Genomic DNA, 12904 nt, shown 5'->3' with positions numbered 1-12904 from the left:
CATAAGAGCTGGAAGATGTCTTTGTACCTCAGTGAATCTAAATAAAATTTCCTTTCCCCCTTATAAGAAGCCTATCTTTGCTTGGATGCAGAAAGCAGTAATGCTGTAGTGTTTCATGTACTTGCTTTGCATTCTCCCCCATAAAAATTGTCTCCTTTTCTCACAAGACTATGGTGGCTTTCTATAAAAATGAGATCTCTGGAACCCTAAAGCATTATAAGTTAATTTCAGTGGCTTGAACACGTTGCAATTTCCGTGGCACAGTGAGAGAATCCAGGCTGGAATGTGTGAAAGTGAAATGAAATGCTCTCTGTTGCCTGCATTTGTTTGTGGAATAACGTACAATTCAAACAAACATCTGACAGCTGGTCTCCTAGCTACACGTTGGACCCCCTTCATTGCACTCTGGCTGTGTTTACACGACTTGAAGCAGACAGAAGGGCCATTTACTAACAAAGATTTCAAACTCCAATTTTTTTCCAGGGGAGACTAATTTCTAGTGGTGTCTAAAGGTGTCTTCTGATTTCAAGAAACACTGAAGTCCTTTTCATTGCTATCATTTCCCCATCATGATATACAGAGAATGAAAAATGGAAGGTCAAAAAAAGAGTAGGAGGAGGTTGTATAAATGCTCTGTGAAGGAGACTGCTCTGTGTTACTTTAGAAATGCACTGAATAAGCTCACAGGACTTGTGACCAAACTGATGCTCTCTCTCTTTGCTTGTTGATAGAATGCCCTGCAGAATCCGTTTGTGCAGGTTTTTATCAAGCTCATGGTGGACTTGGATGCAGTTGAACTGCTGGATCAAATAAATGAGCTGGGTAAGTTGGTCCATGAATGTTGCCTTCCTGTTTGTGCTCCAGACATTGGTAGTTCCAGATCCATCCTCGGATCCTCTTCCTGTGGCCAGTATCTGATCTTTAGCACATGGCAATCTCAGCTGTCATTTAAAAAAAACTTAGTAGCCTGTGGGCAAGGTCTTCTAGAAAGCAAAGGACTTGCTTGAAGGGAATTTGCTCGCAAAAACGACAGCAGTAGGAGGATGGGAATCTTTGCAGCTCATTGTGGCCACTGGAGGACACTGTTTAGCTGTAATTATCACTTCAAATGAGCTACCTGGGACTCCGGTGGGAAATGATGTAGACCTCATTCACATCACCCACAGGGTTTAGCTTAAAAGTTTCCCAGAGCAGAAAGGGAAGGGATCAAATAAAAGAATCCTGGATGATCAAGTCAAGGACATTAAGAAAGATACTCTGCCAGAATTTGTTGTTCTTCAGCAGTTGTGCATGGTTGTGCACAGTGAGAATTCCTGATGTGCATTATGGGAGTCACCAGCTAACAGAGCTGATGGTAAGGTGCTCACAGCCCCTTCCCATTTTTTCAGTGGATGCTCATACCTGTACCTACACATCTAGCTTATACAAGTCCATTACAGTCAAAAGGATATCAACCTACTGTTTACAGTGAACCCTGCCTACTAGTCATCTCACAAGTAGTACCTCTGTCTGCACTGCCAGTAAAATCATAGTCCCTGCAGCAGCTGTTCCGTATTAGTTACACTGCATTATGCAGTCACCTTTTAAAACAGGAGATGACAGTATCTTTATTAAGCTGCATTATCAGGTTTAGTACACACATCAGCACAACAGACCTAGCTTTTGCTTGATATGCCTGGCAAAAGCACCTTCTCCCCTGAGACAGAGCAGCTCAGCAGATGTGCTGATTACATCGAAAGCCATTACATGTGGAATGAATGGTGAGCGTCACATTCAAGTCTAAAAACCCAGCAGGTTAATAGCAACTTCTGATTTGGGATGGCTGTCACATTCCATTGCTGGCATCCTCCCAAGGGCAAGCTCACGAGTACATTACGAGCGATTAACATAAAAATTGGGTCAACAACATGCCTTCATTGCCCTGCTAAGTGCAGAAATGTATTTTACACTTAATGGATAGTATGATGGCTTTTTTTCCTTCCTGGTGTCATTGCTAATGTAAAGAGCAAAATGATTTGATGTTGCTTTTGTTGTGTGATGATGCCACTGAATTTTATTTTCCAGATAATATTCGATTGGAATTACAGAACAACGCCGACATTGTCCATCAGTTGAATACGTTAGCTACGCTTGCTGTGAATGTGTCCTCATGTGTCTCATTTAATCGCATTCAAGCAGCCAAAAGCTTGGAGGAAATGGAAATGATGGCCAAAGAGCTCTTTTTGAAGAATGAACTTTTTGCAAGTATGTGGCAGTTTCAAGTTAGAATTAGTCTAGGTACAGGATGAGGGTCCAGTGCAAGAGGCTTGGCTTTCCATCAGTGACTGTCGTAGTCATGGCTCTAGACACACAACACCGGGTCTGCCCACCAGCACTCTCAGATCTCCTTATGGCAGTATTTTGCACTATCCCTTTTATTTCTGCATGGTTTATACCATCAATGTTTGTATAGAAAGCCTTTAGTAGACTCATCTTTTCTCCAGATTAGTTCTCAACTGAACGAAGTTTCAGTGCCCTTGGTAGATCTTCATGATAGAGCTTCTATCAGGCCTCCCTCTAAAGAGAAAAAAAGTGCTTTTCTTGAGCAAGATTTGAGACTGTCCACTTTATAAGGAGATCACAAAATTCTTTAGATGTTAGAGCCGAACAAATCAGTACTACAGTGTCTCTTCATGTTTAAAGCTTTTACATTTTGTAGGAGTGGCTTGCAGCATTAGGTCACACCATGGAATGGAACAAGTGGGGAAAGATAGTATCTTAATTTGAATGATAAATACTAGGCTTTTTTTTAAATGCGTATTGTCAATTAGAATTTATTTACAATTCTCTTGACCTGTTTGGTTTTGTGTCTCATGATTCAAGTATTGACATAAAATTTTCCTTTTCTTGAATCATCAGACCATGATAATTTTAATACTTCATCAGGAGTAGACAAGTTTCCTCTATGCTTTTCCTCCATTCAATTTTCATGCTTTATATATTAAATAATTATGCAAAATGTTCTGGAAAGAGAACCCTCTGTGGTATATTGCCTCTATTCAAACAGGCATTTTAAAACAGAAGGTACCCCATCTGCCAGACTTCACTTACAGCACACCATTGCCTACCAGGAACTTACAAAGCTTTTAGCTTCTAAGATATTTCTCAACTTTGTATGAGATCCTGTGTGCACAAAAATGCATGTAGTCCATGAACTTGTCCTTGTTTAAAACAAAGTCTGTGAGGTTTTTAAGTCAGAGCATCACTATGCAAGATCTCTCAAACAGTGCACGTGCTGAGTCACATACACAATAGATATGCGTCAGTCCGTGTTAATGCCAAGGCTTTTCCAAACACAGCTGGGTATTTTGAGAGCCTTTGGGCTTTCTGATGCTCAACGGGGAAAGCATTTAAGGTATATTGTGTATTTAGCAGCGAGGATCATCGGTCACGTTCTGAAGTGCAAGTGGCTGCAGAGGTGTGTAGTGCAGAAGAAACTAAAGGAAACTAGAGTTTTTCATGTATCTGTGTGTACTGCTCTAATGCTATTGACTCAAGGTGGATAAAAGCATTCTCCCTTTCTTTCCTAAGGTATCATTTTCAAGCTGCCTTCAAGTCATAGTGACCCTCAGCATGTTCTCCCTCCGGTGCTCAATTACACCATCCGAATGAGCAGCAGGATTACCCAAACCACCAACAGAATAAGGGAGCGGATCTGGACAGTGGGTCCGCACAATTCAACCTCGCAGAGCCAGATTTACAGCCGGGCCTTTATCTATATCCAGGACAGCATTGAAAGATCCATTATTGAATTACAGACTGGGAAGAGGCTGGAGGATGTAGCTGTTCAAGTCCAGGCCATGCCTTACCCCTGCTATAATAAGGATATGTAAGTTTATGTGACTTTTTGTCCTCATATTGGAATTGTCATGGTAGCTGTGAGTTTTACTGCAGATGTAATTTGCTGCCTCTACTTCATATGTTGTAGAACTAACTTGACTTGGCAGGGCTCAGGTTAAAGATAAGACTGGCTTCTATTGGATGTTTACATGTAGACAGAACAACAGAATGAGAAAATGTATTTATTGAGCAAAAAAAAGGCCCCGAGTTTGAGCTCTGTTCCTTGACACTGCTATGTAGCTGTGGTATTTGTTATTCGTTCCACCAGTTGCAGCTAATATTCAGTACATGGTGAACAGTTCTCAATGCAAGTGCCTCTCACAGATACATCAAGAACAGTAAGAAGGAATATGAAATGGTACTGTTCTCCTCCACAGTGATAGAGGAAGACCAAGGAGCTTTTGACACACTGAGTTGTCAGGGTTCACAGGAGGTTATATAGAGCAGTGCAGTGTGAATGGTGTGTGGCCCAGAATAAGATTTGAATGATAAAGCAGATCCAAAGTTTTGGATTATCTTCCTTTCCACTGATCTTGAGCTAGATCTGCAGCTAGTATAAACTGTACCTCTGCCAAATGCAATACAGAGAAGCCAGTATCTCACAGCTGAGGACCAGCCCCTCTGGCAAGACAATTGTGGTTGGCACTGGAAACCTGGCAGCGTAGTTCTCCCTCTGAGTTACTGCCCTGACCACAGCTGGCGGTCAAACCGGGTGAAAAACACCCAGGGAAGGAATTTGATGTCCGTTACAAAGCATTGAAGGATATTCAGCAAGTATTAGTGGTGGGGGGACAGTCACGGCACAACTGATAATAGGAGTGTCTTGCTTGGACCGGGAGTAAAGGCTCAGCCCAGGAGCTCTTCCTACTGAAAAGCCCGCGTGTCTCCTGCGTGAGCTAAAAGCAGGAGCTGGAGCAGACACATTAACCTCTTGTGTTGTCCTATCACTTAGGAGAGCTAGGGGCCTATAATCTTGTAAGGTAACTGCATACAAAGTGCCTGCCACTTTTTTGTTCCTCTAGGTACGCAGGCAGTAGGTATTCATCCCAAATGTCAACTGCTTGCTTGCAAATATATGGGTTATTGCTCTGAGATACTCCTATACCATGATTAACTGGCTGCCAGGGCCAGGTAGTACAGGGTTATCTGCTCCCTTTCTTGTTTTTGAGCTGCTAAAAAAACACAACTTGCTTTTGGTATCCTCGCCCTCCCCCAGGTTCAGAGGGACATGAATTTGCTCAATTATTAAAATACCTAAAGGCTTTGGAATTGCATCCCCAAGAAGTCATTATAAAATGGATGTCTATTGATCGTTATTGCATAGTTGCCATCCTCTAGGGAGACGATAAAATCTTGTATACCACTGTGCAGAAGGTGTGGGGAAATGCTGCATTTTTAATAGCCTAGAGATCATGCACAAGGTGCTAGCCAAAATAAAGAAGTGGAGTTACTGAAATGCCTTTTTATTGTTTGTTTTAAATATGAGTTCATTTGTACAGAAGCCTTTCCTCAAAGCACTGCTTTGGGGAAAATTTTCATTTTTTCAGAGAGAAAATTATGAAACCCCAAAGTTCATTTTTTACTGTTACTGCACATTAAACTTTTCCTAGGAAATAACACTGGTATTTGTTTAAAGCCAGGGCTAGAAATAAAGAAGGGAAGAATAAGCCCTGTAGATAAAATGAAGCGAATCTCCTGCTGTAAAAACACACTTTCCATCACAGAAGGAGGGTTTTACTGTTGGCCGTTGTTATTTCTTTTCTCTGGGCACACTGAGCATGGGAGGAAGGTTTTTGATTAAAGCCAGGAATAGAGGACTGTGAAGTCCACCTTGCAGATATGGGGGGGCAGATATGTCTCTCTGCTGGGAAGCACCTAAATCCAGACTCAAGGACCAAGGTAATATGGCCTGATTAGAGATTTTCGCCATTACGTTTAGTGACAGAACTGGCTGAAGTTTTTCAAACTGGGAGATGCCCCTCATCAGAGAGCCAGGAGATGTCCCTGCCCAGTGGCAGTTCCTGCTCAAGCCAGTGGTGGTATTGAGCAAAGTTACTTCCAGACATTGCTGGAAATAACCACAGGCAGTAGCTTTATGAATGGAAAATCTAATGCAAGAGCAAAATAGGCTTTTTTTTGTAATTATTAATTATGTTCCATGTTTTGAAATATAAGCCTTTCTCCTCCTGTGCCAAAGTATTATTCTGAAAAATATATTCAGTATAAATCCTTAATCCTCCAAGCATTTTGTATTCAGCTAAAGCCCGTGTTTGTCTTTTACAGGTTCTTAACCAGCGTGACCTACTCTCTTCCATTTGCTCTGATGGCTGCCTGGGTGCTGTTTATAGCTGATTTTGTTAAAACACTTGTTCAAGAGAAAGATCTGAGGCTTTATGAGGTACGCTGAAGCTTTCTGGGGCACGCAAAATTATAAACAGATTTTCCTTAGTAGTCAATAGTACATTTCATGTGCAATATTAAATGGAGCAAAACGAGCATCAAGGAAAATGGTGTTCTGAATACCTATTGTTTGACCTACTGCTTGAATTCTGACATTGTAAGCAAGTTCAAAACTAAAAATGCAGGACTTTTGCCCATAAAGTATTGAGACCATTACTTTGTAGTTCTGAATACTAGAAACTTTGGGCTGTCAAAAAATTACAAGTTTGCTGAAGATTAAATGCTGTCTAAAATTTATGTTAAGTCATGCCTAGTGGGGATGAAGACCTGAAAAGTGGACTTATTTCCTATCCTTGAAATTACTAAATATTTCAAAAGGTGCTACATCTTGTATTAGTTCCTCTGAAATGGAGCTCTTGATTCCGCTTGCCTATTGGAAAAGAAATGACAGGGAGACAAATGGAATTTACTTAATTAATTCAGGTTTTCACTGTGAACAAAGTCAACAGAGATGAACAGCAAAGAACTTCTGTAAAACTAAGCTTCAGCAAGCAACAAAAGCTCCAGCAGATTTGTTTTTCATCTGGTGCCATGGAAACAAACGCTTGTTCACCAAAAAAAAACTCAGCAGAAAAAGGGTGCTCTATGAACTGTAATAAGATTAAAATGAACAAACTCCACTGGCTAGCTGACAGCCGCTTATCCTGGTCTTGTGAATCTAGTTTCATTGTCTCTAAGAATCAAGGTGTCTGCAGTCGTTTTAGGGGTATAATAACCTATAACAAGATGCTGGCAGCTCGTGTTCCTTCAGGATTGTGCAATATAAATTTCCATTGCTACACAAGTCTTAGACTTGTTCATCAGATGATATAATTTAATATTGCTTCATTAGAACCATGCTAATTTACCTATTATTGTCTTTTGGCGAGGGTTAAATATTTTTATTTCAAATATTTTTTTGAAAGTTTCTTTACACTCAAACCACCCATTTCCATGGTGTTATTTTTAAAAGTAAACAAAATGCTTTAGAAAAGCAACAAACCAAAGGCAGTTGTGTCTTTGGGGCCTGTGGGATGCAACAGTTTGTACTTGTAGATCCTGTCTATGTTGACCTTGGCAGTGGGCTGTTTTGCCAGTGTAGGACATGCCAGCAACGCGAGTGCTTGGTTTCTCCCTTGTCAGCAGTATGACACTATGCCAAAATGTGAAAGTGTGTTTTGATTTTATGCCCTGTCGAGATACTGAAAAGAGAAGGACGAAACAGTTCAATATCAGCAAAAAAGATGTCTTAGCAGTTGTTTGTGGTTCTTTCTTTCACCTTTATGTAGTACATGAAGATGATGGGCGTTAATGCCAGCAGCCATTTCATCGCCTGGTTCATAGAGTGTGCCATCTTCCTTTTAATCACTGTCACCTTCCTCGTCATCGTTCTGAAAGCAGGTGACATCCTTCCAAAAACAAACACAGCCCTCCTGTTCCTGTACCTTATGGACTACAGCCTCTCCATCATCGCCATGAGCTACTTCATTAGTGTTTTCTTCAACAACACCAACATAGCAGCCTTGGTGGGCAGTCTTGTGTACATCCTCACCTTCTTCCCCTTCATAGTGTTGCTTGTCATTGAGAATCACTTGAGCTTCTCTGTGAAGAGCCTACTGGTAAGTTTTGCTTTTCAGTAACAAGGATCACGTGTGTGAAAACAGACACTAGCTTTACGTAAACTTGCACTTCTGTTATGATTTGTGTCACAAATATGCATGAGTTTGGTGCTTTTCTAAACTCCAGAAGTGGGTGTTGACAAATGCAGCAGCACATGACAAGAAGTTTGTGGGGGGTCTGCTGAAGGAAAACCTAGAATTTTGTCCCATGAGTGAAGGCCATACTTGTGGCATTTTAATACATCACAGCCTGTCAGCTCAGAGTAACTTGACCTGTATGTGTTGCCTTTTCTAGTTGCAAAACCAAATGGCTTAGCTGCAGCCTCTGTGAACAGTAAGGCTGTGTCCAGTAAGCGGGTTAGGTAGCAGCTAATTACCTATGTTCTTTATGCGTGTTTACTTGTGGAAGATTAGTGCCCTGTATGAGGAAGGAAGTTTGGCCTTGAATATGGGAAACAAAAGGAAGGAGGATTCTTAAGTCAGGATTATAGCCTGTCCCTCAAAGTGTCACCTGTCACTGATCTAGTCCATTGCTCTTTGAGTGGCTATTGGAATAAATATCACTAATTCAGGCTCCTGGATCAAGTCTGTGAGGTATCTGATTGCTGACTGTTTTGATTTCTCTCTGAGATTAATTCATAAACAATTTTGTATCAATATTTTTTGTTCCACAGAGCCTGTTGTCTCCAACAGCATTCAGTTATGCAAGTCAATACATTGCTCGATATGAGGCCCAGGGCATAGGTATGTTTATTGCAAACAGAACTGTACTTTGAGTTGTCATGATTGTGTCATTTCATTAACATGGTTTCCTTTGTCTGCATTTCTAAATTCCTTTCTGCAGGTCTGCAGTGGGACAACATGTATAAATCTCCAATGATTGGAGACAACACTTCCTTTGGCTGGATGTGCTGGCTTATCCTGATAGATTCTCTCATTTACTTCATTCTGGGATGGTATATAAGGAATGTTTTCCCAGGTAATGATATGAAACTTTAAGACTGCAGTAGTATACCTGGAGAAAACAGTGGCTAGTGCTGGAATTAAAGCAATAAGACAGTCAGCACACACAAGGATGCCCCTGTTTCAGGATCAAAATGGACTTAAGTTGGTGGGTCTGGGAGTATTAATGGATCCTTTGAAAGGACAGAGCAGGGGAGCATTAGGATTCTCCTGCTAATCACATGGGTAGTTGGGACCTCTGAGTAAGTGGAGACCAAGGGAGGAGAGGAGGATGTGTGCACTCTGGTTGATGGAAAGGAGAACAGAGCCCGCTAGCCTGCTTTTGTCAGGCAAGTGATTCTGTGTTGCATTACTTATATCATTTGATTTCAAAACGTAATTCCTGCCGTGGGCAAGAGACAGTACATTTGTCTTTTGCTTTTCTTTCCCACCTAATGAAGCAGTCCCCTGGCACGCAGAAATCTACCCAGTGGAAAATGTAAAGTACTCCAGCCCTCTGGCTATGAAGTTATTCAGAATAATATATTAGCTAATACTTCCTGCTGTGTCAATCATGAGAATATCCTCTACCAAGTGTCCGTAGTGCATGAGCACATATAGAGAGGAGAGAGTTCTCCGCAGATTTTTTTTCTTTGAGCATATCCCAATTGTGGTGTATCCTGTAGGATACTTGAATATCTTTCCTCTTCTTAATGCAGGAAGATACGGTATGGCTGCTCCCTGGTATTTTCCATTGCTTCCGTCTTACTGGATTGAGTACAATGGTTATATCCCCTTCTGGAATGAGAAACGAAGAGCCTTTCTCTTCACCAAACTGCTGTTAAGGAAAGAAGCCACCATCAGCAATAAGATATGTATGTGAATGCTAGATGGGGTAATGATGCTAGCTTATATCTTAAGTAAATGAAGGGACACCATTTTCTATGTAGTTGTTAGTTTTGTGGGCACACTCAGCACATTTCTGTGTTCCTCTCAATTTTGTAGCATAGGAAAGTTTTAAAGCTGCTACATATCTGAAAGGAGACATCACTTTTAAATTTTACTTCCTATTTGTTTTGGAATTCTAAACTAGTATTTGTATCTATATTTGTTTATGTGTATGCTATAGGTGAGCAGTTGCCTTGGATATAGCGATCTCACTGCAGCGCTCTGTGTAGAAATACATTTTTATTTGTACAATCAAATACAGGTTTCCAATTGGGAAAAGAGATGCGTGCTTCTATTTTTCTCTCTTTCTAACCTGTAAAATATTGTCAGACCACACGTAAGTGCTTGCTGATCCTACCTAACATATCTCAGTAGTTTTGCTCTCTGCCCTCTGCTTTTCTTGGCTTAGCGTAGATTAAGTTAGGTGCCCTGAAACATTTAAATACAAGACCTGTCTGAAAGTGATTAATGTTTATTGTCAGGAGTTATTAGAAGTTGCAGAGGTGAAAGGGAGAAATCCTGGAGAGCACAAAAAGATACAGTTCCTTCAAAATATTCTTTACATTCCTAGCTGAAAGATGCTTAGTTTTGATACATTTGTTTTTTTTAAAAAAAAAGCCCTGAAAGAAAAAAAGGCAGCACAAATACTTGTCTTCTGACCCTTCCTTTGGTGTTGCAGGTGCACCCCCTCCTCACCTCGAACCGGAGCCCACTGACCTCACCTTAGGAGTCTCCCTCAATGGCATAACCAAGATCTATGGATCCAAAGCTGCTGTGGAGAACCTCAGCCTAAACTTCTATGAAGGGAACATCACTTCCCTGCTGGGACACAATGGAGCAGGGAAGACTACGACCATGTATGTCTCCTTTAAAGCAGAGTTATTTTCTTTTTCTGTAGAGTGCAGTCCGTAGAGGAGGCAACAAGTGGGACCACACAGTGATTTGAGGCTGAATAAGATGCTTTAGTAGACCTGATCTCTTTGTAGTTTCATCTCACTCTTTGACAACCTAAGCAGGACCTTCACCTGTTAAAGGATATTCCTATTTTTGCATAGGAATATGCTGCTTAGTCTGCAGGATTCCTGTAATGCACAGCAGAGCCGCTCTTCAAGCGATGCTCTGGTGCCCAGGGTTAGGCTGATCAGCAGTCAGCAGCTTGTGCTCACACCAAGGTTGAGTGGTATTAGCAAAAAAAGCTTAGTAATGGTATATTTAAGCTGTGCATATGTGTAGGCTGGACAGGGAGGGCATTGGGCTAATCTGCTGACCTTTCAGTCCTTTTAGCGTTGCCTTTTATTATTTAAATTGTTAGATGACAGCCCTGAAATAGACCTGTAGAACTTGATTTTCCCCACTGATATATACATACATATATATGCATCAATGTGAAAGCCACATGAAGCTGATAAGTATAACCCCCAGAAGAGCCAAAAACACTGACAGGTGAGCATTCCATCCCAGCTAATTACAAATTCATCTCATGCCCCCTTTGCAAAGTGTAGGCAAAGTTGCTATATAGAAGAATATAATGGCTTCTAGAAACTTAGCGTAGATCTCAAATCCTGAGTAAGGTCACAAGTTACCTCTCCTTTTCTTTTTAATGATGGCTAAAAGGCTCAGGAGAGAGAAAAGCTCTGGGAAGGTGAAGGGCAGTCTGAGATGCATCTTTTCTCTTTAGGCCCAGCAGGACAGTGATAAAAATGACCCATATTGTGCACGTAGTTATTCAGGATAGAAGTTTTTTAACTCAGGTCTGTTAGGTGTTGCTAGGTAAGTAACTATTTGCTTGAACAAGATGGGAAGTGCTGCCCTCCATGAGGTGTCTTGTCTGGGAGTCCTCCCTTGTCTCCTGCTAATAATGGCAGTGAAATCAGGTTTCTATTGCTCTGATGTGGTTAGGAAGAGAAGATGTGGTTTTCTAGCTCTGATGTGGATATCAATCAAAAGCAGCCTAGACACTGCAGCCAGACCTCAAAGGATGAAGAATACCTGCATTAAATGAATTTCCAAGGATTAAAGTGGAAGCCAAGGGGATTCGTGTGGATTGAGGTACGAGTTGTGCACAGTAATCTGACTTAGGAAGGGAAAGATTGGTGGGGATGAAAGTGCATGTTAAAAGTCACCAGAATTCAGTGTACAAGCTCAATATTTCCCCCGTGTTGTCACAGAGGTGAAGGAGGAAGGATGCCTTTGCGTGTTAGCCAGCCACCCCTCAGCCAAAGCACCAGGAGAAGCTGAACTTTCTCGTGTCTAGCTATATACAGAAGCATGATGGTGATGTAAGGAAGCCTTGCAAGTGATGATGGGTACAAGACCGTGGAAAGATTTCTTGTGGCTTTCTCCTTTTTTTACTTCCTTTTCTATTTATTTTTCCCTTTCAGATCTATTTTGACCGGGCTGTTCCCTACATCATCGGGTACTATTGTTGTCTATGGCAAGGACATCCAGACTGACCAGGAGGTTATCAGGAAGAACATGGGGGTGTGTATGCAACACAACGTGCTGTTCAACTACCTCACCACAAAGGAGCACTTGCTGCTCTATGGGTACATCAAAGTTCCTCATTGGAGTAAAGAGGAGCTCTACCACGAAGTGAACAGGTATAAAAATAGCAGGGCTGGAGAAGGGAGAGGGCTGCCAGAATTACTTATTATGTAATGTCATCATTGCCACTGCAAAGTTCAGATGTGTGATTTTGAGCTCTGCTAAAGGCTCATCTTAAGAGTCCAAATAAGGTCTGACTAGGGGAATATATTGAGCATTGACATCTGTGACTAAGAAAACAAGGTCTCTTCTCCAGGGGGTTTACAAGCTTCTGTGGCAATTCTTTGGAGATGAATTACAGGTTTGGTCCTTGATTCTTTATAGTTTTCCCCAGAAAGAGATTTAATCAACAAGTCAGAAAGATGATGCTAGTTTTATTGGTTCTGCAAGGAAGTGACGCAGCCAGACCATCCCAGGGAATTTGGATTTGATGTTCTCAGTTTATGAGGTTACGCCTTTAACCTTGACTTGTCAGAAAACACTCTAAAAATGTTAAAATTAAAATCCCAGTGATTGAGCTGCAGGGTGAATCA

General features: G+C 41.3%; 1 protein-coding gene across 1 annotated transcript in view; it reads left to right on the top strand.

Moving 5' to 3' along the window:
* ABCA12 (ATP binding cassette subfamily A member 12) overlaps window positions 1-12904 on the top strand; it is a 58184-nt gene that overhangs the window by 18176 nt on the left and 27104 nt on the right. The window contains exons 17-26 of the mRNA XM_026048015.1: window positions 732-822; window positions 2065-2244; window positions 3571-3868; window positions 6163-6277; window positions 7608-7937; window positions 8612-8681; window positions 8782-8916; window positions 9599-9754; window positions 10507-10684; window positions 12209-12427. Coding sequence (XP_025903800.1) covers window positions 732-822; window positions 2065-2244; window positions 3571-3868; window positions 6163-6277; window positions 7608-7937; window positions 8612-8681; window positions 8782-8916; window positions 9599-9754; window positions 10507-10684; window positions 12209-12427 — 1772 coding nt within the window. The remainder of the gene's footprint in view (window positions 1-731; window positions 823-2064; window positions 2245-3570; window positions 3869-6162; window positions 6278-7607; window positions 7938-8611; window positions 8682-8781; window positions 8917-9598; window positions 9755-10506; window positions 10685-12208; window positions 12428-12904) is intronic.

The sequence above is a fragment of the Nothoprocta perdicaria genome, unplaced genomic scaffold (assembly GCF_003342845.1).
Source record: "Nothoprocta perdicaria isolate Ctin4 unplaced genomic scaffold, notPer1 scaffold_11, whole genome shotgun sequence".
Taxonomy (NCBI): Eukaryota; Metazoa; Chordata; class Aves; order Tinamiformes; family Tinamidae; genus Nothoprocta; species Nothoprocta perdicaria.
This window is presented reverse-complemented; position numbering and strand designations above follow the sequence as displayed.